Below are 24,257 nucleotides of genomic sequence, written 5' to 3' on the forward strand. Positions count from 1 at the left end.
AAATTATAGAAAGGAGCAGTCAATTTTAGTTTTATGATTTAAAAAAAAAAAAAAAAAAAAGACCATCTAAGCAAAGTTTTACATGACATTATATATGTAAAATAAAGTACCATTTCCACTTAATTCAGTCTTCAAATATTTTTTATTGGAAGGCCATGCATTGCCTTCATTTATTGTATTTCAAATCACTGTACATTTACTTTTGTGAAAACACTGCCTGCATTTTCTAGTACAAAAAAAACCTAAAAATTGTTTCAGGAATGTAGAGAAATATCCAACTTAAATAGCGAAAAAGTGCACCATAATTACTGCTGCACTGCAGTCATTTCTGCATTTCCCATGTTTCTTAAATAACTATCTTGTCTGATAACACACAATATAAAGAGCAATTATGAAAAACAGACATTTACATATACTTCTAAAGTCTTATTGAGAATATCCTGTTGGCATCGGATAACCAATCATAGGCGCAGCTGCAGTAGCAGGATATGCATATGCCTGTTGGTTCATACCATTGTGCATATTTGGAACGTTACTTCCATATTGCTGAGTGCTATCATAACCGTTCTGGTAAGTCCCTGTTGGATTACCAGTCCTAAAACTGGTCTGTATACCAGCAGACACAAAATTACTTCCAAAGCTCCCATTGGTGTAATTTGCAGCACTGTAAACACCATTCTGAGTTTTTGCCCCAAAATCTCTCTTAAGCAGACTAGAGTAACCGCGGTCATAATTTTCCCTGTCTCTAAATGTATTAAATCCACCCCTCTTGCCCGCAGAGTATCTGTCCCGCCGGTCATCCTTCATGCCTCCTCTACCCCTGGAACGACCTGTCAAGAAAAAAATTGCCAACCGGTTATTTCCATGGAACCAATCATTACTAACACAGAAAAGAATTTCATAGCTCAATTTGAGAAGTATTTTCTCAACTTCTTTCTGCCCTCACCCACCAATCCCATCCAAATGGACTTGTAAATAATCATGTGACCCCACACCCACTTACCAAAGGTTGGTCTTACCTGAACCTCTGTCTTCGACCAACTGAAGCAACTTAGGATTAATTGCTTGATTAGCTTCCCGAAGCACAGAGATAAGGTCGCTCACTTGCTTTATGTTATTAGGTGTAAAGAAAGTGTATGCTGTGCCTGTTTTGGTACTGCGAGCAGTTCTTCCAATTCGATGAATATAATCCTCTGAGGAGTTAGGGTAGTCATAATTGATGACAAATTTCACATCTTCCACATCTGTAAGGTGTTGCAGTGTGGCAAAATAGCAATGTACAGGGTTTTGCACACCACAACAGCCAGACCAAAAATAAAAAGTTAGACAATTGTATTCCCAAGAAGGTATGGGCTGCAAAAAATACAGTTAAAATGGTTATCCATTCCCTGTAGGAATACCATTGAGGTTGAAGGGGGGGAAGAAAAAAAAACAAAAAGCACACGTCATCTGTATACCTCATTACCCACCCAATGATGGAGCGTGTCCAAAGGACGTGTGTATTTCCTAACAGTCCCAAATTAGCAAGTCCCCTTACAGATCATCAAGTGACATCTGAATGCTTCTGCGCAGTAGGGCCACTTAAAAGTTCACAGCAACCTCCTCGTGTGCTCTCATTTTGAGGACCTTTCAACAAAAATGTACATGGTCCTTTGCGTTACACACTTATCAGAAGTTCAAAATTCTGGCCACACTGCTTGTCTTGCCAAGACCTTACAACCGCAGCTGCAAGAAAAACATACCTGTCCCCCAAAAGTTGTTTTTATGCACTGTGTCTCGTCTAGGCAAGCGCTTCCAAGAAGCCAGGATTCACTTGAGAATGTGTCTCTCTCTGGCAGGTCTCGACATGACGACTACTGTGTAGGTGAGGGAGGAACTTTCAAAGCACTGCTTTTTTTCCCACTGACTATGTGTGAGAAGTTGCTCCTGCTCTAGATCTTATGTGCCAGTACTCACCAATTTGTAAAAGGCTTTTAGTACCTTTTAAAGCTGCTCTCTCCATTTCAAACTTGAACAAAAATTTCATTGAACATTGAAGTTTGGAAATATTTCTTCGACATTTCAGCAAACTCACTGAAACTCAAAGACCCACAGATCACAGTAAACAGTTTGAAACAATGCTGTACCATGGCAGTCATGCAAAGCATGGGACAGAAGAAATACCACGGCAGTGAACTGTGAGGATAACTTCCATTTTTTTCCCCCGGAGAGAACAGTTTACGGGGCAGAGGTGGTATGTTCTGCCTTTTGAAGATTACTGGCACACTTTCAGCTTTTCACCTCTCTAATCGACTGGAAGCAGCCAGCCGATCACTAGTCCTCCATCCCCCTCGAGTCCTCCGATTGTCATGCCTAGGCCTTGCCACAAAGACTGCACCTTTATATGAAAAAAACTTAGAAAAAATGCAGAGGTTAAAGAAAGCAATAAACTTTCTTTAAAAAAATTATATGGGTATCTTCTGGGAAACCAAGCCATGAATTCGAGTTTGTACTAACCTAGCCCTCTGGAGGCCACATCAGTAGCAATCAGAATAGGAGCCTTTCCATGTTTGAATTCTGCAAAAGAAAGCACATATATAACCATCAATATGAATGGTATTCTAAGTCTTTGGGGGGTGGGAGTGGGACCCCGCACTTAAAATACTTACCATTTAGAACCCAGTCACGTTCCTGTTGACTCTTGTCACCATGGATACCCATGGCAGGCCACCTAAATTAAAGAAAAATTACATTAAGAGACTGGCATTTAAATCCTTGTAGATTTTAACCATGTGCTTTAACGGTTTTGGTCACAAACCCTTTTAACTCCATCTGAAACAAGGTACACACAGTCTTTCCTATACATGCATACTACCAGATCATTTCCATCTTTGAAACTCAGAGCTATCAACCCTGATTAAACTTTGCCCCTTCTCCTGAACTCAGCTCCAATAAGTATCTGCTTTAGTGGAGGACAACCACACATACCCATCTCTCCTCATTTTTCTAGTGAGTTCATCACATCTTCTTTTGGTTTCAACAAAAACAATGGTTTTGTTCTCCTTTTCACTCATGATCTCTTCCATTAGACGAATAAGCCTTGAAAGAAAAAATATTCTCAATTTTTTAAAAAGTTCATGGTTATGAGCAGACCACCAACTTTTACTCACAGGGCTACAAGAGAACACCTGCTTAACCTTTTTAACCATTCTACCCTTTACCCTTAAACCACAAGACAATACTCTTTCTGTTAATAATTAAAAAAAAAAAAAAATAGTGATAGCCAATTACCTGAAGGAAGCAAAACAATTTTCAGCATGACAGATTTCAAATTAGCATTTAGATTCCACCCAACTGAAAGTCACTCTTAAGATAACTTGTGCAACAGTGACTCAACTTGTAGAGTTGTTTTCAGAGTTAGTCACTTACTTTTCATCCTTTTCTACGTCATGACACACATCCACAATCTGAAGAATGTTGTGATTTGCACTCAGTTCTAGTGCACCAATGTTTATATGAATATAGTCTTTCAGGAAATCTTCAGCAAGCTGTCTTACTTCTTTTGGCCAAGTAGCACTCCACATTAGGGTTTGCCTGTCAGGCTACAGATTTTTAGATTAAAAAAAAAAAAAAAAAGTCATTGTATTTCAAGAACAAATTTACAGCTTAGTTTGAAGACATGACACAACATTTAAAAGGACACTCACTCTGATCTGGTCCACAATCTTCCTTATTTGGGGTTCAAACCCCATATCAAGCATTCTATCTGCTTCATCAAGGACAAGGTAGGTGGTTCTTCTTAGATTGGTTTTCCCACATTCTAAAAAGTCTATCAGTCTTCCAGGTGTTGCAATACAGATTTCCACACCTTTAATTAAACACACAAATGTTACCACAACATCCAGAACTTTCTGCATAATCAGTGACAAATAAAACCTTTTTGGTTACATACCTCTTTCCAAATCACGTATTTGTGGTCCCTTGGGAGCACCGCCATAAATGCAAGTAGACTTCAAGCGACATGCTCTACAGTATTCAGCAGCTACTTGCTGTACCTGTTGGGCCAGTTCCCGAGTAGGTGCCAGCACCAAGCACTAAGGAAAGAGAAAGCGGAACACCTTAAGGAGAGTCCTGAATTCTAGTTTTCAAGTGCTAATTTACTATTGCTACACGGGTAGATGATTTACACTGGCAATACCCAAAGCAGTTTTGTCCCTTCCTACACTGAAAAACATAACTATATATAAAACCACCACAATTTTACTCTGCTGTATATTCCACAAATCTCTATGCTTTTAACAAAGTTAAGAGAATACAATGTACACTTACAATAGGCCCATCACCTCTCTCTAGGAATGGCTGATGATTGATGTGGACAATGGCAGGCAGCAAATACTATACAAGAGAAAAGCAAAAAAATGAAGTCACATTAAAAACACTTCTAGTTTCTTTTAACTCCCAATCCATTTTCTTCAGGACCTGTTACATAACTCAAAAGTTCTCCCAAACTTACAGACAAAGTCTTCCCAGATCCAGTTTGTGCTACCCCAACCATATCCAATCCACTTAGAGCAACTGGCCATCCCTGAGCTTGAATAGCTGTGGGTTCAGTGAAGTTCTGCCTTGCAATCACGTCCATGACATTTGCTGTAATGTTAAGAATTAAACATCAATAATGCCAAGAGAAAAGGAATTTTTTTTAAAAGGTGGGGAAAACTAGCACTTACCAGGGAAGTTTGCCTCATAAAAATTCAGGACTGGCTTCGGGCAATTATGACCTCTAACTGTAATTTCCTTGCTTCTTCTGTATGTCTCTACCTCTTGCTACAAAAGAAACCATAAAAATTCAGTTTATCTCATGAGGACTCCCCCTAACTAAACACACAACCAATACACCCCTAAGTTAATAATTATCTACATTAACAGTCCTTTAAGTTTGCAAGACATTTCTAGTCAAACTTAAAAGTCACTTGAGTTACAGCCTGAAAAAACCATATGAAATTACTCACTGCTGTACGCCTAGCCAAATCGGGGTGTTCTTGATAAAAATTCTTCTCAAACTTAGGCAGCTCATCAAGATTCCACTTCTTTTTAACCAGTTTCTCTCCAGGATTTCCAAACTTCTTTCCAGATAAGGGCCCTGCCCTACTACCTCCAAATCGAGGAGCACCAAACCTAAAATTAGAGAAAAAAAAAATTGCATTTTCAAACATGTACAGACTTATTTTACCATCCCTGCGCACATGCTAAAACTCAATGAAAGACTCTGGAGGTGGAAGTGCTGTTCTCAGTGACGGTCATTCTTTCAAAAGCCACAGTTAGTACCACATCTCCCTCATTTCCCGTTATAGGAAGTACACACACCATTGAAAACAAATCAACAGCCCGGGATTTACTAGGTCGGAAACTGGCTGGCCAAGCTCTAGGAGTTCAGATACAAGGACAGACAACAGCTGGTAGATACTACTCTTTCCCACGAGCAAAAGAATTAAATGCCTTAAAAAGCCAATAAAGCAGAAGCTTAACACAGATGTTACTTAGCAGCTGTCCTGAACCAAAGAGCTCTGGTTTTAATAGGTAGCGGAACAACACAGGCAGTGAGTGCAGAACACGGAGGATGGTCTCGGGGGTAGTAGGCAAGCCAATAGAGTTGAGGGATCCCTCAAAACGGCTTCCTACCAAGGTAGCAAAATTATATAACGAAAGGAAAATGAGGAGGAGGAGCTGGAGACTACCGGGGGAGGAGTCCCGGCCCGGGCGGAGTCCTTCGGGCGGCGTTCCCGCTGGGGCGGCGCTTCCCCCTTTGTCTCTCATTTCTCTCTGCGCCACATTTTCTCGACGCTGCCATTTTGAGCTCCTCCGCCGGGCGGGGTAACAAAGGCGCCGCCGCCATGTCCGCCGCCGGCATTTTGTACCCACGGCTCGGCCACATGGCCGATTCCCGCGGCGCCGGCCACCCTCCAAACATCGCCGCATTAACGGCTTCGGAGGTGGCCCCCTCAGCACCCACAGAACCCCCAGATTCCGTAAAACTCCTGTAAGCTTACATCTAATAGCGGCAACTTTGCCTCGAAGCGCCGCGCTTTCCTCCCCTCGAAAAATGTGCTCGAAATTCTCCGAACAATTGCCAAATCATCAAGGTCCCGATACCCCCTCCCAAACAAAAAGGAATATTGAGGACCGTTAACATGAAAACTCCAGGTTTGGACAAATATCAAAATGGCGCAAGCCCTTTTCGACGGCGGAGGCCCAAGAATAGTCTATAGAAGCCGAGTTCCCCCCACCACCCCACCCCCGCAACCCTCATCGGTCTCCCATCCCCCACCCGCCGGGCCTGACAGGTCGGTTCCCACACTCACCCTCGATCCCGGCCACGGTCTCGGTCACTCGAATAACCCGACATGGCGTCAATGGTTGCGGTTGGCGGGAAGCGAAGCGGAGAGAATCGGGTGCGACGAGTCGCTGGAGGTGGCTCCGGCGACGGCAAAGCCTTGAGGGGGCGACAGCGGCGGAGGGACGACGATGACAGAAGCCAAGGCTGCCCAACAAGAGACCGGTGGAAATGAATGAGGTGCCGGCCGCGTCCCGGCAGCCGGTTTTATAGCCTGGCCCGCCTCCTCCGCCGCAGAGAATGCTGGGAGCCGCTCTATGACCTAATCACTCCGCCCCTGCGCAGAGGTATTAACGCCTGCCGGCGTTCCGGGATCCGCCATTTTCTCGCCCCTCCCCCCTTTGCCGATTTTTCGCCCCTTTCAAGGATGGTACCCGCCCCCCGCCCCCCCCCGCCCCCCCGCCGCGGTCCTCCACTGGGATGCCTCAGCCTGCACTCTCTTGACTTCACCTTTTTCTGGTTTTTGACACTTCAGGGAGACCACTGGGCCCTTTTCCAGGTCTAGCCCAGACAATAAAATGTCCAGCCCACGTCAACCCACTCGGTCCCCTTGAAGATGTTTACGTCTCCAAAGAGCCTTTACGCCCATTACTAGGGGCGACAGGAAGGCGGAGCCCGACATTGTCACGTGGCTGCCCCGCCCGCCGAGTGAGCGGGACGCACTACTTCCCCAGTTGGCGTCGGCGGAGGAGTACAAGACGAAATAGCTCACCGGAAGTGCCGTGCTAATGCCCCCGGGAAATTGGCCGGGGCTGTTGGGTGACCCGAACTGTCAAACCCACCCACCCCAGGACCCCTGAGCGGGATCTGGCTGGTGAAAAATGGTATCTAGAGCTCGCAAACCGCCACCTCGGCACGTGCTGCCAAAGGAAGTACTCCCCCCGGTGACCAATCAGCAGCGAGAATTCGTTTTAACGTCCCTCCCTTTTCCACCGCATCCCTTCCCGGCACTTTCGTTTGCTTCCTCTCCTGTCAGCGCTGGGTCCGCTCCGTGCGGCCCTTTCAGGACGCCGTCCCGCGCGCGCCGGGCTAGGAGTCCGGAGGCAACTTGCCTCCGCGACATGGCCGGCTCAGAGGCTGGTGAGTCTCTGCCTGGAGTCCAGTTTGTGTGTGGGCTCAAGTCCCCTTTCAGTCCAAGTCCCGAACGCCCCTCCCCATCTTGTCTTGAGGCTTCGGGTGGCTCTGGGTTGCCGGAGGGGCTCGTGAGACAATCCGGTCGTAGTTGGCGGGTTCTCTGGCTGGGGCTTAGCCCCGCTCCCTGGCGCATTCGAAGTTGTCGAGCCTGTTTTGGGGCGGGGAGACAAGGGCCCTGCGGCGAGGCCCGCAGCACGCGAGCATGTTGGCTGTAAATGATCAGAAAGTGTCTTTGCCTAGACTGGTATTTTCTGGGGAGTGTGCCCTCTGCTCCTGCATTGCGGGGCCTGAGACTGAGTATTAGCACTCTAAAAATCTGTTGTCATCCCAAAGCAGAATAGTGGTGGATTTTCCCGCTTCAGTGCTTTCAACGGTTACCGGTTTTCTGTAGCGCAGTTTTTGAAAAGCGAGTTGATTGGGTTGTCTAGGACGCTTTCATCTTTTTTTCCAAGACAGCGTTCAAACCAGTTGTCATGGTTTGGTCTGCTGTTAAGTAATGGTCACTGGGAGAGGGAGTTAAGGTGCCCTGACAGTCCCACACATAAACATGTTTATTTCTAGAGCATACTGAAGATAACGTGCACAATAAAAGAACTTGCCCCTTAATCGTCAATTATTTCAGAGAACAAGTGTTTCAGGTTTGCTAAATTACCTTTGGGTGAGAAGCCCTTGAAATAATTTGGCTAATCCCAACGGAGGGATGGTACACAGGAAACTTCGATAAGGTTAGTAATATGCTAGCTCTGAATTTGGAGAAGGCAATGGCAACCCACTCCAGTACTCTTGCCTGGAAAATCCCCATGGACGGAGGGGCCTGGAGGGCTGCAGTCCTTGGGGTCGCTAGGAGTCGGACACGACTGAGCGACTTCACTTTATTTTTTCACTTTCATACATTGGAGAAGGAAATGGCAACCCAGTCCAGTGTTCTTGCCTTGAGAATCCCAGGGTTGGGGGAGCTTGGTGGGCTGCCGTCTTTGGGGTCGCACAGAGTCGGACACGACTAAAGCAACTTAGCAGCGGCAGCAGCAGCAGCTCTGAATTTAAAGGCGTTTTTATGAATTTCCCAGGCCTCTCTTCATGTATGTCAAGTATAATTAAAAATAGAACTAACAAATGCAGTATAGTGTTGGTGCCATTACTCTAGTTCTTCACAGGCTAGGTTAATCACCACCATTTGGGCAGCAGAGAAATTCCAACTTGCACAAGATAATTGGGTTAAAAACATGACTAATTCTATGGGGAATTTGAAGCAACATCCATTAATTAGTTTCTAGTAGCCTGAGATTATCATTAACAAACTGTCTTGTTTGTGACATCCTGTTTACTTGTAAATGTGTTGAAAAAACATCTACCTATGGTTAGTAAAATGAGATCAATGGTAAGCAACTTAAGATTTTAGGTTGCAGCAGTGAAAATTGAATTTGCATCATAGTTTTGACTAAATTGAAATTACAGCTTTTTGGAAGTCATCCCAAGAAATTAAATACAGCTTTTCAAAAATCATGCCCAGTCCAGTGGTTAGGGCTCCACCTTCCAGTGTAGAGGATGCAGGTTTGATCCTTGTTAAGGGATTTAAAATCCCTTATACTGTAGGGTGTAGCCCCCCCAAAAATTTTTTTTAATTGAAAAAAAAACCCACCTAGCAGGGTCTTCAAATTCTCTAACAATCAGATTCCTTCTCTTCTATTGAATTTAGTGTCTGTGTTTGTGGAGGTTATTTTTTAAAGAAATGTGTTTGACTTTGTCTAGTATTAGACTAGTCTTTTCCTTCCTTTCCCAACAGAGTGGATAACTATTGCCAATAATCTTCTTTTGAAATGTCACATACACCTGAGGATTCGAGAACTAGAAGACTGTGATGCTAATGTTTTTATTGCTCTTTATCAATCCATTTTGGGAGAAAAGGTACCAGGTAAGAATACTTAAAAGCAGGAGTAATAGTGTCTCTATCTTAAGCCAGACGTTTCTAGTGCTTTTTAGTTAGATCTTTATATATAAAGTCTTGAGATTTCTCTTTTATCTTCTTTTTATCTAAATAATAGCATTCATTGCCTTAATGAATATCTTAGGAGACCCACCTATAGTAACTGCCTTGGTCATCAACTGTTTAATCATTCATAATGTTGTGTGAAAGTCACACCTTCTCTGTAAATGTACCTGCATGGGTTCTAAGAAAGTGAAAGAAAGAAAGTGAAGTCGCTCAGTCGTGTCCGACTCTTTGCAACCCCATGGACTGTAACCTACCAGGCTCCTCTGTCCATGGGATTCTCCAGGCAAGAATACTGGAGTGGGTTGCCATTTCCTTCTCCAGGGGATCTTCCCAACCCAGGGATCAAACCCTGGTCGCCCACATTGTGGGCACTGAGGCATGAGGGAAGCATGGGTTCTAAAATTGAATGGAATTTGAAGACTTGTTGAGTCTTGGTATTTAACCAATATTATGGATAAGAATTGTTGTTTGTACTGTGTTCCTGGTTGACTATCTCAGAGTCCTTATCCATAGATTCCTCTGCTACTTCTGTATGTTTATATTGTTTATAACCATTAAGCACTAACGCTCTGTACAATCTCTCTCCCCTCCATTGTTATGAGTCAGTGCCCTCATCACTTCCTGGAATAATGGGACACCCTCCAGCTGGTATCTTTGATACTAATCTTTTTAGAGTACAAAAGTGAAGTGAAGCCGCTCAGTCGTGTCTGACTTTTTGCAACCCCACTGACTATAGTCTACCATGGGATTTTCCATGCAAGAGTACTGGAGTGGGTTGCCATTTGGGCATGTAGTTATTGAATCAGTCTTTTAAAATACTTATTTCCTCCTTCCCCAAGACACTTATCTTCCTCAATACAAGAGGAGAAATTCCAAATTTAAGTTGTCATTAAAATCTTTCTGCTCTGATCTATGTTGATCTTAAAAGCCTTTATGCCAGTAATTCCCAATAGCTTGCTTTAACAGCACATATATGAATCCTCCTTTCATACCTGTTATGGGTTTTTTCCCTCTTATGGAAAGCAGCCTGGTGTTATGGGTTAAAGTCCCAACTCACGGGTTCTCTCTCTTATTAGAGTATTAGCATCTCCTTGAATTTATGGATCTATTTAGCTTTCTTTAGCATGGCACTTATGGAGCATGTTCATATATGTGTTTTGTGTGTGTGTGTGTGTGTGTGTGTGTTAGTCGTCCAGTTGTGTCCGACTCTTTGCCACCCCATGGAATTCTCCAGGCAAGAATACTGGAGTTGGTTGCCATTTCCTTCTCCATATATATGTTGATTGACTATTCAACCAATAAAGATTCCACTTTGTGGAATTCAGGCTCTGTTTATCTGTATGTTATAGCCCACTCTGTCTGGGCAGAGCTCAGAGGCCTGGTCAGAGACAGGTAGATGAAAACTTGGATTTGCATAGGATGCAAAATTACATAGTTTTTTCTCCACAGATCTCATAGCTATTCCCAGGAATCAAGAGGACGACGCTCACAATGTGCAAGCAGCGATTGATTCGCTGGCTTTGGATTACCTACAGGTCAGCCTGTCTCACATAACAGGTTGGTATGTACTTAATCATCAGATAATTTAGCATTTTACTAAAATATTTTGTTGGATAGAACTCGGCCTTGTTTTACCAAATGAGTAAGGTTGTGAAATAGACCTAACAGCAAGACTGAACCAAGACAATTCACTGGTATAGTTAAGACAACATCCTTTAAAGCTTTTCCAGGAGAGTTGTACGTTGAGTTTGGGATAGGTCTCAGAATCCTAGCTGGTAATTTGAATTGTGTTTTGTTGTTGTTATTACTTTATAGCTACCATTCTGTTTGTTTGTAGTAACTAAAAATTAGAAACACCTGAGTGTCCATTAATAGGGACAGGTTAAATAAATTACTGTAGTTCCTTATAGGGAACTACTCTGCAGCTATAAAAGATAATCGATAATGCTCTATATATCAATACGATGTTCCATATTCATGAAATGATCTCATATATATTATATGAGAAAAATATGTAGTTATAATGTTGATTTGCAGAATATGCTATTATTTGTAAAAACAAATTCAGAAGTTATATGCAGTTGATTGAATGCAGAAGGACTCTCTAGAAGTACATGTAAGAAATTTAATTCTGATTGCCTCCGATGAGATAAACTGGACAAGGGTGGGAAGAGATTTTTCATTTTATACCTTTTGTACTTTTTAAATTTTGAACCATATGAATGTATTACCTGTTCGGAATAAATAAAACTGTAAATTGTTTTTCAGCCTTTTTCCAAAACAGTATCCATACTTATATTCAAAAGCCAAACATAACAAATTCATTTGTAAATCTCTGTTTTGGTAGATAGAAAATGAGGGTTATTTCAGTAAATTATTTCAAGCTAATGAACAGAGGAAATTTTGGAGTCTTAAAACTATACCTGAATCACTAAGAGAAAGTGTATACTGTTTCATTCTTTGACAGTCATTAAGAGAGATACATCTTAGTCAGGATGGGACATTTGTATCTTATTTTGGTAGTAATAAGAGCAAAATTTTACAGAAATACTGTCTTTAAGTTTTTTAGTGTAGTTCAAGGTGAGTAAATGTGGTAAATTAGTTTGGGGAAGATTCATTTTGAGGGATAATGCTGGGACTTCCCTGTTCTTTGGAAATGGCTTTCTCTGCCAATTGGGCAATTTTTGGTATTTGTATTTACTGTACAAACATACCATATACCAAGATTGTGTCTGCTTATAGAACTTCTGGTATGTGGAGTTGCCTCTAACAACTCATACCCACCCCACAGAAAGTTGCAAAACTGCTTACCTCCTCCAGTAGACTGCAAAGCAGCTTTTTACTCATGCTGTTTAAAGCAGTTTCTCCTACACGCTGAAGCACTGCATTCTGGCGGGCAGTCTTGTTGCTGGGTTGGCACAGTACGCTCCCCATCCTGGAAACCACAAGTCTTGGATATGTCCTTGGAGTATGCTTGTGTATCTTGTTAAGCCGGAAAACATAGGACTTAAAACAAAACATAGGGCTTAAGATATCTGTTCAGTTGTTTTAAACGGGAAAAAAACTATTAAACATTGACTGTCTTTACTGGAGTGTTATAAAACATCAAATTCCTGGGTTAGTTTTTTGGATTTTTTTTCCTGCATCATGACTAAGGTTATGAATGACTGGATTATCTCAAATATCAAATTTCCACTCCGCCTCTCCCATACTTGTTTGAATTCATGCCAAATCTAATCTCCCAAAGGACAGCCCAAGTGTGTCAGGAGTTTTAAGTTCCATCCACACCTCAGGTTGCTCAGAGTCCATTTTAGGTGACATTAAACACGTCAAGTTTTCATGCTTTTGCAGCCCGTTTCTCGTCAGCATTTCAACTGAACATTTATTTAAAATCTGTTTGAGCCAGGTACTGTGCTGGAGACTTTAAACAGTTTAAATGTTAGTTTCTAGGTATTACGTTGGTATAATGGAAGGTAAGGCTGGAGAGTTGGGGGTAAGGTGAGATTAAAAGGAGTTTTATATGCAGGGGACCGGCTCAGTTTTTAATTAAAAAATTGTATAACGTGTAGTAAGTGAATAGGAGTTAACAAATTTTAAAAATTAGGAATTCCTGATGAAGGTATCTTAAGTTTGTTTTTGTTTTATATTCTCTACTGCTATTGTCTTCAGAACAAGGCATACCACCATCATTCCATATTCACCAGCCTAATAAAATTCAGCTTAGTTGTTTTATACTTTAGTATAAATCTTATAGGATGAAGTTCACTTAATTTGCTTCTTCATAAATAAAGGACTGTGCCAATGAATTATCACCCATAATATTCAGGACTACATTTTTCAAATATAATCAAGTATCAGGAAATTGATATTTTTGATATTTACACTGTCATTTTTTCTTTTGGGTTAATTTATAATCCTGTGTCCTGAACAATATTTTTATACTGGTATATCCATTTCAAAATCATGAGGCTTTCAATTTCTTGGTTAATTTTTTTTAATAGCTCTGTATTCTGTGTTCAGGAGAAAATATAGTGAAAGGAGATAAAGAATCTATTAAGAATCTTCTAGAAATATTTGATGGGTTGCTGGAGTATCTTACAGAACACGTCAGTGAAACATCTCACGAGAAAAGTAAGTTTAAGAATAAAATTTGGCTTGATTTATATTCTGTTATCTCCCTTTTTATCTTTTATCTTTTTGCCTATTTTTCTCCTTAGGAATTAGAATCACTAATACACTGTATCTGATGAATTTAATTGTAAATTAAGTTTCAGTTCTCACTGTTGAAGTGGTTGAAACTCATCTAATCATCACATCCTTTGTCAACTTGGGTATTGCTTATAAATTACTTTAAAGCTAATATAGGAAGCTAAATCTAGTTAAAATTGCTTATTGTCCTATTATTACATGAAATTCCTTACTCAGTAATTCCCATGTCAGAACTGCCATTTTTGCACAAATTTGGATATTGCCAAGGCATCAACAGAAAGAGTTGGTATGTTTCTGTTTTCAGCTTACACCTAGGTTTGTGACAGCTTGAGTATTTTTTATTTTACTCTTCAAATAATTCATTTCCCCAAATTGTAACAGTTTGTTGTGTGAAATTTTGATTTTATGTTTTTTTATTGCTGTATTATTAATATTTTCCAAAAGTATTCTGGTTATATTTAAACTGTATCACTAGTGTATAGGAGTTATTCATAATCTTTGACTCCATAAATCCCATTTCTAGGGATTTATCCTGAAGAAATAGTACAGAAGAAAGTTAAGGACTTCCTTGGTAGTTAAGTGGCTAAGACTCTGTACTCCCAATACAGGGGCCTGAGTTTGATCCCTGGTCAGGGAATTAGATCCCACAGGCTGCACTGAAGATTGAAAATCCCAGGTTCCACAACTAAGACCTAATGCAGCCAGATAATATGAAATAAATTAAAAAAAAAAAAAGTGCTTAGAGGTTTTCATGCACTGTTACTTACCACTGGAAAAAAAAAAAAGGACCTATATGTCTTACCAATTTGGATTGATCAATAAATAATACAAAAGTGCATACAGGTTTCTCCTACCTCCTGAGAAACCTGTATGCAGGTCAAGAAGCAACAGTTAGAACTAGACATGGAACAATGGACTGGTTCCAGATTGGAAAAGGAGTGCATCAGGCTGTATATTGTCACCCTGCTTATATAATTTATATGCAGAATACATCATGTGAAATGCCAGGCTGGATGAAGCACAAGCTGAAATTAAGATTGCCAGGAGAAATATCAATAACCTCAGATACGCAGATGACACCACCCTTACGGCAGAAAGTGAAGAGGAACTAAAGAGCCTCTTGATGAAAGTGAAAGAGGAGAGTGAAGAAGCTGGCCTAAAACTCAACATTCAAAAAAATGAAGATCATGGCATCCGGTCCCATCACTTCATGGGAAATAGATGGGGAAACAATGGAAACAGTGTCAGACTTTATTTTCTTGGGCTCCAAAATCACTGCAGATGGTGATTGCAGCCATGAAATTAAAAGACGCTTGCTCCTTGGAAGAAAAGTTATGACCAACCTAGACAGCATATTAAAAAGCTGAGACATTACTTTGCCAACAGAGGTCCATGTAGTCAAAGCCGTGGTTTTTCCAGCAGTCATGTATGGATGTGGGAGTTGGATAAAGAAGGCTGAGCGCTAAAGGATTGATGCTTTTGAACTGTGGTGCTGGAGAAGACTCTTGTGAGTCCCTTGGACTGCAAGGAGATCAAACCAGTCAATCCTAAAGGAAATCAGTCCTGAATGTTCATTGGAAGGACTGAAGCTGAAGCTCCAGTACTTTGGCCACCTGATATGAAGAGCCAGTTCATTTGAAAAGCCCCTGATGCTGGGAAGGATTGAAGGCAGGAGGAAAAGGGGACAACAGAGGATGAGGTGGTTGGATGGCATCCCTGACTCAATGGACATGAGTGTGAACCAGCTCCAGGAAATGGTGAAAGACAGGCAAGCTTGGCGTGCTGTAGTCCATGGGATCACAAAGAGTCGGACACAGCTGAGTGAACAACAACAACATTAATATACAGTGAATAATATATGACTCAGAATAGGTTTACTATTGTGAAGTTATCCAAAACAAAGGTTTTAGCAGCCATAGCAATTTATATAAATTCTAGTACAAATGAAGACAAAAAATGGAGGCAGGCTCATGATTTCTAATTCTCACATTGTTAATGCTGATACCTATGCCATGATTATAACATCTGAAATTAATCTTAAATTCTTTAGAGATAGTTTTCTATTTTTTATCCTTGTTGCTGAAAAGATTTAAAAGCATATAGAGATAAGGCCTAGAAGGAAAGTTTGAAGGACACCCTATACTGTATATTTCTTTTTATTTTAATTTCAAAAAACTTGAGTGTGTAATATATTAATATGTTAAATATCAACATAGGAATGCTGGGAAGAGTCAAAGCTGCATGCCATATTTATTGCTGTCAAATAAACCTATACTCAAGTTAGGGAGAGTGCCATAAGTATGTACAATAAAAAGCATTGTAAGAGAATTGGGAGGGAGTAAATGACATGCAAAAAAACCTGACCTAATTCAAGGCTGCCATGGGTATTTCAATGCTCTATGGTTTTCTAGTCATTTTAGCAGCAAAAGTAAGAGGAAGAAAACTACCTGTAGGAGACTGATTGATTCAAAACGTTCTAGAGACAGCAGTTTTTATGACATAGTACTTGATTACAGGTAGCAGGGGATGATAATGGGGATGGAGAGGAGGACAGAACTGAGAGATACTTATATGTGAGGCTGGTAAAAAATGAAATGCTGAGTGGGGAATCTTCCAGGGGAGGTCAGAAGGCTATGGTGAGCTTAGCGCTGCTAGGAGGGAGTTGCTCACATGGAGTTGGAGAATGTTTTCTGAAGTCTGGTTCTCAACTTTGCAGGTCCAGATTTATACAGCAGTATTACCTAGAGCTGATCAGAATCTCAAAATGGCAATTAATAACAGGAAATATTTATTACTAGTCAAGTCAGGTATAGGGCAATTTGTTCTGACCTGGCATGATCGTTTACCACTGAAGAACGAGGAATTTGAAGGCAAACTGTGGACTCAGTGCTGCTGCCCACTGTATGACTAAATTTCCACCCTCACTGTGTGACTGAACCTTTCTAAGCTGCAGTTTTCTCCATCGGAAATTCTTTCACGGTTGTAGGAAAGGTTAATAGATACACATAAGTGGTTTAGTACTGAGCCTAGCCCAGAGTTACTACACAATGAATATTGACTAACGTTGTTTGGTGAATATAGAAATAGGAAAAGGTGAGAAGTGGGATGAGAATATGCAGACAGGTAGATCTGAAGTAGGAGATTTCACCCACATACCTCCTGGAATCGCTTAGTTACTGCCACTGTGAAGATGTATTTCTCTAGTGTATTGGGGTAGAAAAAAGGTTGATAGTCTTCTCTTTTTTTGGCTACTCGGTATGGCATGTGGGGTCCTAGTTTCCTGACCAGGGATGAACCCCTGCAGAAGGGCAGAGTCTTAACCACTGGATCACCAGGGAATTCCCAAGGTCGATAGCCTTAAGGAGAATTTCATCCACACCTTACTGTGGTCTCTCTCTTTGGCTAGGGCATGATTGGGAGCTTGAGTCAGGCTGACACAGTCATGTTTTTCTGAAGCTACACCCTAGTCATTCTGCCTCAGCCATCCCTTACAGATGGAGAGGTATGAGAATGATGAGCCTACCACCTAGCTTAAAGAAGAAAACGTTGCTAGTACAACTGTAGACTCTGCTCAGAGAGCAGCGCTTGCGTTGCTTCTTTGTTACCCAGGTAGTGCGCGCTCATTGCGAGTACTGATTTGGTTCTTACTTCACTCACAGGTACCTAGTTGACCAGTAAGGGGTTGGGGTATTTTGCTGTCCTTACCTCTATGCTTGCCCTGTAGAGAAATAATTGCATTAACTGGTTTTTTCTTTTTTTAACCTGGGGTGTGTTTTTTTTTTTTTGGTATTGTTTTTATCTGTTCCAAACAGGTGAAACTGGACAGGATTCTAAAGAATCCCATCGAGGAGACCCTTTGGAAGATCGAGAAAATACTAAAGAGTCCAGATCATCATGGAAAAGAGTTTCTTTTGAGAGGTAGCTCTGAATGTCTGTGAATTTAATTAAAACAAGTTATGCTTTTCCTTCTATTAAGAATTAAAATTGCACACAGTATACCAGAATGGCAGCAAAAAGCAAAGCTAATGTGAATTTTACTAACTTCTCGTGTTTTAAACCTCCCTGAGAGAGTTTTAAGCACCTTGAGCTATGTATAATCTCAGCATTAACCGCCTACTTAATTTAAAACATTTCCTTGATCACCAAAGTAATTTATGTTCCTTGCAGAATACTTGGAAAGTACTTGGAGCAGAAAAGAAGCAAAAAACAAAGAATAAGATGAACTACATCATTCAGAACTAAATAACTGCTTATTAACATTTTTTTTTTTAGTCTTTTTTTTTTAACTATATTTTTCTTTTGTGATTTAGCCATATTGTCTGTATAATTTTGTTTCCTAAATTTTAAAGTTTAACACGTCTTTTCCTAACTTGATAAACTCTTTATAATGATTTTTAGTCACTGTATAACATACTGTGGAAATGGATGCATCATAATTTACTAAACCACTCCTCTTCAGTAGAGGTAGTTTTTTAATATATATTTATTTTTTAAGGTGATACATACTTTAATTTTTCTTCTCTTTTCGTGTGTTTAAGCTGTATTCAAAGACTGTGAATGATATAGGGTGATTCAAAGTTGCCAAATGACTTTGCAGAAAGGCTGTGAGTGTTGCATATCCACCAGCAGTATGAAAGTGCTGGGGGCTGCGCTAGCGGCCACCCACCGGCATTGTTGCCTGTTAAATGCCAGAGTTTTTAAATTTGTGCTGCTTTCATAGGCAAAATGTAACGTTGTAACAGGCTTGATTATGCTTCTACTAAGTAGAGGTTGAATATGATACTAAGATTTTCTTTTAAATATCTGATTATCATTTTGTGGAGTTTGTCGTGGTTTGAAAAGCACAAGCAAAGCCTTCTTATGTAAATATAGCACATTGTAGAATATGTGTCTAAAGAAGACTATCAGAAAATAAATTTCTTGACTTAATTTTTCATTATTAGATTAAAAAAGTATATAAGTGCAAAAGTAAAACAACAGAAGGATGTTTAGTACAAAATTAATATCCTACCCAGATTCCCTTCACACCCCTAAAGTAACCAATATTTATTGTTCTCTGTGTGTCTTCTCTTATACATTTAATCCTTGACACTTTATACACTGCTTTTCCCACCATGCATATATCAGATAAGCAGCAAAAGGGAGAGTCTCCCTTTTTCCTCTCATAGCGATGACCAGTCTGAGCATTCGTAGGCAGGCTACTTGAGGCAGTTCTCGGGATCCTGTCTGGAAGGGCCCTGTGGTCGGACCAGGCCGTGAGTGAGTGAGGAAACTCTTTCAGGTGTTCCTTATCGTCTGGGGCATTGGGCTCCTCTTGGGATGGAGATGAAGCGGAATCCACTGGTGAAATAATTAGACTTGGAGACACAGCACACACCTTTTCTCTAAGAAGTAATGGTGAGTAATTAAACTTTAAATATCAGTTATTATTCAGCATACAAGTATGAAAATGTAAATAGTTATACCTGGGAGTTTTTAAAAGTTGAGAAGAATAGAGAGCCCTAACTGGATATCAGAATTGAAATTCCAGAATGCCACCATTACCCACTAAATATGAACAGTGGTCCAAAATGGATCAAGTGGGAGTCCCAGGTGCATGGGCAAAAGGCGTACGCAAGCTTGTCAGGTAAGGTGTGGGGCTTCCCAAGTGGCAGTAGTGGTGAAGAAGCCGCCTGCCAATGCAGGAGACGCGGGTTCGATCCCTGGGTCGGGACGATCCCCTGGAGGAGGGCATAGCAACCCTCTCCAGTATTCTTGCCTGGAGACCGTGGACAAAGGAGCCTGGTGGGCTGTAGTCCCTAGGGTTGCAAAGAATCGGACATGACTGAAGAGACTTAGCATGCATGAATGCACATGTGGGACTTGATACCCTAGGAAGAAAAGCGTGGATGCAGCTTAACAGTCTAGTCACATTCAGAATACCCACTAAGTATAGTTTTCCAAGCTGGGTGACTCATTTCTTTCATAGTTTCAACCAAGTCTGTACATCCAGAGGCAGTTTTTCTCCCAGGCTCAGGCCCCATTTCCGACAGTCTACTGCTTACCTACAGGCCGGCTTTGAGCCTCTCACCTCGCCGTCCTCCAGCCATTCCACTTCTGTTCTGCTCATCCTGGTTGTCGTGCTCTTTTCTTGTCATCATATATTGAGTTGGCTGAAAAATTCATTTGGGTTTTACATAAGATGGTACAGAAAAACCCGAACAGACTTTTTGGCCAAACAAGTTTCTTTTTTTTTTTTGGCTGTGCTACACAGCTTGAGGGATCTCAGTTCCCTGACCAGGCTTGAACCTGGGCTGCAGCAGTGAAAGCACAGAATCCTAACCGTTAGGCCACCAGGGAACACCATATAGTTTCTTTTGTTGGAATACTCTTCCTCTTTGTCCCTGGAAGACTCACTCTGTACAAAGCCCGGCCTCTGAGGCTCTGTATTCCCACAATGGTGTCTCCTTGCCTTATTTCACTAACACCATTCTCAACATTGCACAATAACTTTCGAGGTTGACGTTACGTAAACTGAGTTGCAGGGGCAGCAGCCACCTCATACACTCAGCCAGTGTGTGTGCGGTGCCTTCCCTTGCCAGGCAGTGGTGACGCAGCGCTAAACAGGCGCACACACAACTCCCTTCCCTCGCGGCATGCATACTCTACTGGTGGGGCAGTCAGTAAATAAGACAAATAAGTGAAATGTGTAATAAAACTTTTCATATTTGTCTTGCTACTACTGCTAAGTCACTTCAGTCGTGTCCGACTCTGTGCGACCCCATAGACGGAAGCCCACCAGGCTCCCCCGTCCCTGGGATTCTCCAGGCAAGAACACTGGAGTGGGTTGCCATTTCCTTCTCCAATGCATGAAAGGGAAAAGTGAAAGTGAAGGTGCTCAGTCGTGTCGGACTCTTAGCGACCCCATGGACTGCAGCCCTCCAGGCTCCTCCGTCCATGGGATTTTCCAGGCAAGAGTACTGGAGTGGGGTGCCATTGCCTTCTCCATCATATTTGTCTTAGTATCCCCCAAATTAGGAAAACATCAGGCCCACAGTTAAGTATATTTTGGAGTTGAAGAACAGGAATGGTAGAGTTAAATGAAGTACATTAAATTATGGCAGTCAAGTGTCCCACATTCTCTTCCAGACGCTGTACCGGCTGTGTGACTTAGGACAAGTCCCTTCTCTTTTCTGAGCCCCCGTTTCTTCCAGTGTGAAGTTAGAGAATTCAGCGAAACCATCTCTGAAATCCTTCTGTGCTTCAGTACCCTTAATTCCAAAGAATAGACTCTTCTTTCCAAGGAATTGTGTTCAAAGAGCCTGAGCCTGGGAGGTCAGACAGTAGGCCATAGACTTATACTTGGCATTAAGGTGGGCAGAGGAGCAGAATACCAGAGTGAAGTGTAGGTAATGCAAGAAGGTTTCTTCAAGGCAGAGAGTCAGATGAAAGGGATGGTGGTTTTAGAAATGGTATTCTGTGATAGCCAGTGCATGTAGAAAGGCTGTATCTATAAAAAGTGAATTACTTGCTTTCAGATTTTAGCTATTCAGATGAAACTCAATTCAAGGGAAAAAGAAAAGGTTGAGAGAAAAGCCAGGCTGAGGTGTTTGGGTTTGATATCATATGGTAGCTTCCTTTTATATTGGATTTAAATCATCAGATAAGTGTCATCATACACATCCTTAGACATCTAATTCAGACTTTAATTCCAGGATTATAAATCTTTATTGCAGTATAATTGATATATTATTATACAGGTGTACAATATGATTCTTTATTTGTGTATATTGTAAAAAGGATACCACAGTATATCTTGTTGTTCAGTCACTCAGTCGTGTCAAACTCTTTGTGACCCCATGGACTGCAGCATGCCTGGCTTCCCTGTCCTTCACTATCTCCCCGAGTTGGCTCACACTCATGTCCACTGATGAATGATCCCATCTAACCATCTTGTCCTCTGTCTCCCCCTTCTTTTCCTGCCCTCAGTCTTTCCAAGCATCAGGGTCTTTTCCAGTGAATCAGTTCTTTGCATCAAGTGGCCAAATTTATTGGAGCTTCAGCATCAGTCCTTCCAATGAATATTCAGGGTTGGTTTCCTTTAGGTTTGACTGGTTTGATCTTACTGTTCAAGGGACTCACAAGAGTCTTCTCCAACACCACAATTGGAAAGCATCAATTTTCGGCACGCAGCCTTCTTAATGGACCAATTCTCACATCCATACATGACTCCTGGAAAAACCATAGCTTTGATTAGAGGGACCTTTGTCAGCAAAGTAATGTCTCTGCTTTGTCATATACTCTCTAGGTTTGTCATAATTTTTCTTCCAAGGAGCAAGTGTTTTTTAATTTCATGGCTGCAATCACCGTCCACAGTGATTTTGGAACCCAAGAAAATAAAGTCTGTCACTGTTTCCATTTTTTTCCACATCTGTTTGCCATGAGGTGATGGGACCAAGTGCCATGATCTTAGTTTTTTGAATGTTGAATTTTAAGCCAGCTTTTTCACTCTATTCTTTCACCTTCATCAAGAGGCTCTTTTATTCCTCTTTGCTTTCTGCCATTAGGGTGGTGTCATCTGCATATCTGAAGTTGTTGCTATTTCTCCTAGCAATCTTTATTCCAGCTTGAGCTTCATTCAGCCTGACATTTCACATGATGTACACTGCATGTAAGTTAAATAAGCTGGGTGACAATACACAGACTTGATGTATGACGTACTCCTTTCCCAATCTTGAACCAGTTTGTTGTTCCGTGTCCAGTTCTAACTGTTGCTTCTTAACCTCCATACAGGTTTCTCAGAAGGCAGGTAAGGTGGTCTGGTATTCTCATCTCATTAAGAATTTTCCACAGTTTGTTGTGATCCACGTAGTCAAAGGCTTTAGCGTAGTCAGTGAAGCAGAACTAGGTATTTTTCTGGAATTCCCTTTTTCTATGATCCAACAGATGTTGGCAGTTTGATCTCTGGTTCCTCTGCCTTTTCTAAATCCAACATGGACATCTGGAAGTTCTTGATTCACATACTGAGAAAAAGTATTTTTAAACCTTTTCTAAAATTGAGCCTAGCTTGAAGGATTTTGAGCATTACTTTGGTAGCATGTGAAATGAGTGCAATTGTGTGGTAGTCTGAACATTCTTTTGCATTGCCCTTCTTTGGAATGGGAATAAAAACTGACCTTTTCCAGTCCTGTGCCCACTTCTGAGTTTTCCAAATTTGCTGGCATATTGAGTGCAGCACTTTAACAACATCATCTTTTAGGATTTGAAGTAGTTCAGCTGGAATTCCATCACCTCCACTAACTTTGTTTGTTGTAATGCTTCCTAAGGCCCACTTGATTGCATAGTCCAGGATGTCTGACTCTAGGTGAGTGATCACACCATCATGGTTATCTGGGTCATTAAGACGTTTTTTGTACAGTTCTGTGTATTCTTGTCACCTCTTCTTAAATATCTTCTGCTTCTGTTAGGTCTATACTGTCTCTGTCTTTATTGTACCCATCTTTCCATGAAATGTTCTCTTGGTAGCTCTAATTTTCTTGAAGAGATCTCTAGTCTTTCCCATTCTATTGTTTTCCTGTATTTCTCTGCATTGTTCACCTAAGGGTTTTTTTATCTCTCCTAGCTGTTCTTTGGAACTCTGCGTTCAGATGGATATATCTTTGCTTTTCTCCTTTGCCTTTCACTTCTCTTCTCAGCTATTTGTAAGGCCTCCTCAAACGCCTTTTTGCATTTCTTTCTCTTGGGGATGGTTTTGATCACTGCCTCTTGTACAGTGTTATGAACCTTTGTCCATAGTTCTTCAGGCACTCTGTTTATCAGATCTAATCTCTTGAATCTATTTGTCACTTCCACTGTATAATCATAACAGATTTGAGTTAGGTCATACCTGAATGGTCTAGTGGTTTTCCCTACTTTATTCAATTTAAGTCTGTATGTCTAATTAACATTCGTTACCTAAAACTTACCAATTTTTTTTATCGTAATGAGAACTTTTACGATTACTCTGTTAGCAGCTTTGAAGTAAACAACAGTATTTTTTCTTAAAGCCTTTTTAAAATTGAGATACAGTTAACGTACAATATTATATAAGTGTTAGGTGTATAACATTGTGATTCACAATTTTTAAATTTTATACTCCATTTATAGTTTTTATAGGTCTTCCCTGGTGGCCCAGATGGTAAAGAATCCACCTGCAATGTGGGAGACCCAGGCTTGATCCCTGGGCCGGGAAGATCCCCTGGAGGAGGGCATGGCAATCAACTCCAGTATTGTTGCCTGGAGAATCCCACAGACAGAGGAGCCTGGTGGGCTACAGTCCATGGGGTCACAAAGTCAGGACACAGCTGAGTGACTAAACACGTGGTTATACAATTTGGCTGTATTTCCTGTGTTGTATGGTATATCCTTGTTGGTTTATTTTATACATAATAGTTTGTACTTCTTAACCCCCATCCCTGTCTTGTCCCTCTCTCCACTAGTAACCATTAGTGTATTCTCTGTGTCTGTGAGTTTATTTCCTTTCTGTTACATTCACTACTTTTATTTTGTAGATTCCATATATAAGTGATATCATAT

General features: G+C 41.2%; 2 protein-coding genes across 3 annotated transcripts in view; one reads left to right on the forward strand and one right to left on the reverse strand.

Annotated features, from left to right (window-relative positions):
• Positions 1–123: 123 nt before the first annotated feature.
• On the reverse strand, positions 124–6,562 carry DDX5 (DEAD-box helicase 5). Its single transcript, XM_019980747.2, has 13 exons — positions 6,339–6,562; positions 4,989–5,154; positions 4,707–4,803; positions 4,493–4,626; positions 4,309–4,374; positions 3,932–4,073; positions 3,687–3,847; positions 3,409–3,581; positions 2,968–3,078; positions 2,649–2,710; positions 2,497–2,556; positions 1,020–1,244; positions 124–830 (listed from the first exon to the last, which is right to left on the reverse strand). The coding sequence occupies exons 1-13, from the start codon at positions 6,380–6,382 to the stop codon at positions 427–429; spliced, it is 1,845 nt and encodes a 614-aa protein (XP_019836306.1). The 5' UTR covers positions 6,383–6,562; the 3' UTR covers positions 124–426.
• A 564-nt stretch (positions 6,563–7,126) lies between these two features.
• CEP95 (centrosomal protein 95) overlaps positions 7,127–24,257 on the forward strand; it is a 44,483-nt gene continuing 27,352 nt past the window's right edge. Inside the window, exons 1-6 of one of the 2 annotated variants that reach the window (XM_019980750.2) lie at positions 7,127–7,450; positions 9,288–9,416; positions 10,944–11,051; positions 13,515–13,625; positions 17,516–17,621; positions 18,985–19,100. In XM_019980750.2, the coding sequence (XP_019836309.2) occupies positions 7,192–7,450; positions 9,288–9,416; positions 10,944–11,051; positions 13,515–13,625; positions 17,516–17,621; positions 18,985–19,100 (829 nt within the window). In that variant the 5' untranslated portion in view covers positions 7,127–7,191. The remainder of the gene's footprint in view (positions 7,451–9,287; positions 9,417–10,943; positions 11,052–13,514; positions 13,626–17,515; positions 17,622–18,984; positions 19,101–24,257) is intronic. The other variant, XM_019980749.2, reaches the window with a different exon arrangement.

The sequence above is a fragment of the Bos indicus genome, chromosome 19, assembly GCF_029378745.1.
Source record: "Bos indicus isolate NIAB-ARS_2022 breed Sahiwal x Tharparkar chromosome 19, NIAB-ARS_B.indTharparkar_mat_pri_1.0, whole genome shotgun sequence".
In the NCBI taxonomy this organism is placed as follows: domain Eukaryota; kingdom Metazoa; phylum Chordata; class Mammalia; order Artiodactyla; family Bovidae; genus Bos; species Bos indicus.

Bases quoted from the DNA above. Each gene is read 5' to 3' on its own strand.
- DDX5 (XM_019980747.2), bottom strand. From the start codon at position 6,382: ATGTCGGGTTATTCGAGTGACCGAGACCGTGGCCGGGATCGAGG. The intron at 4,074-4,308 runs GTAAGTGTACAT...CTCTTTCCTTAG, and splicing joins AGAGAGGTGATGGGCCTATT to TGCTTGGTGCTGGCACCTAC. The intron at 2,557-2,648 runs GTAAGTATTTTA...TTTCTTTTGCAG, and splicing joins ACGTGACTGGGTTCTAAATG to AATTCAAACATGGAAAGGCT.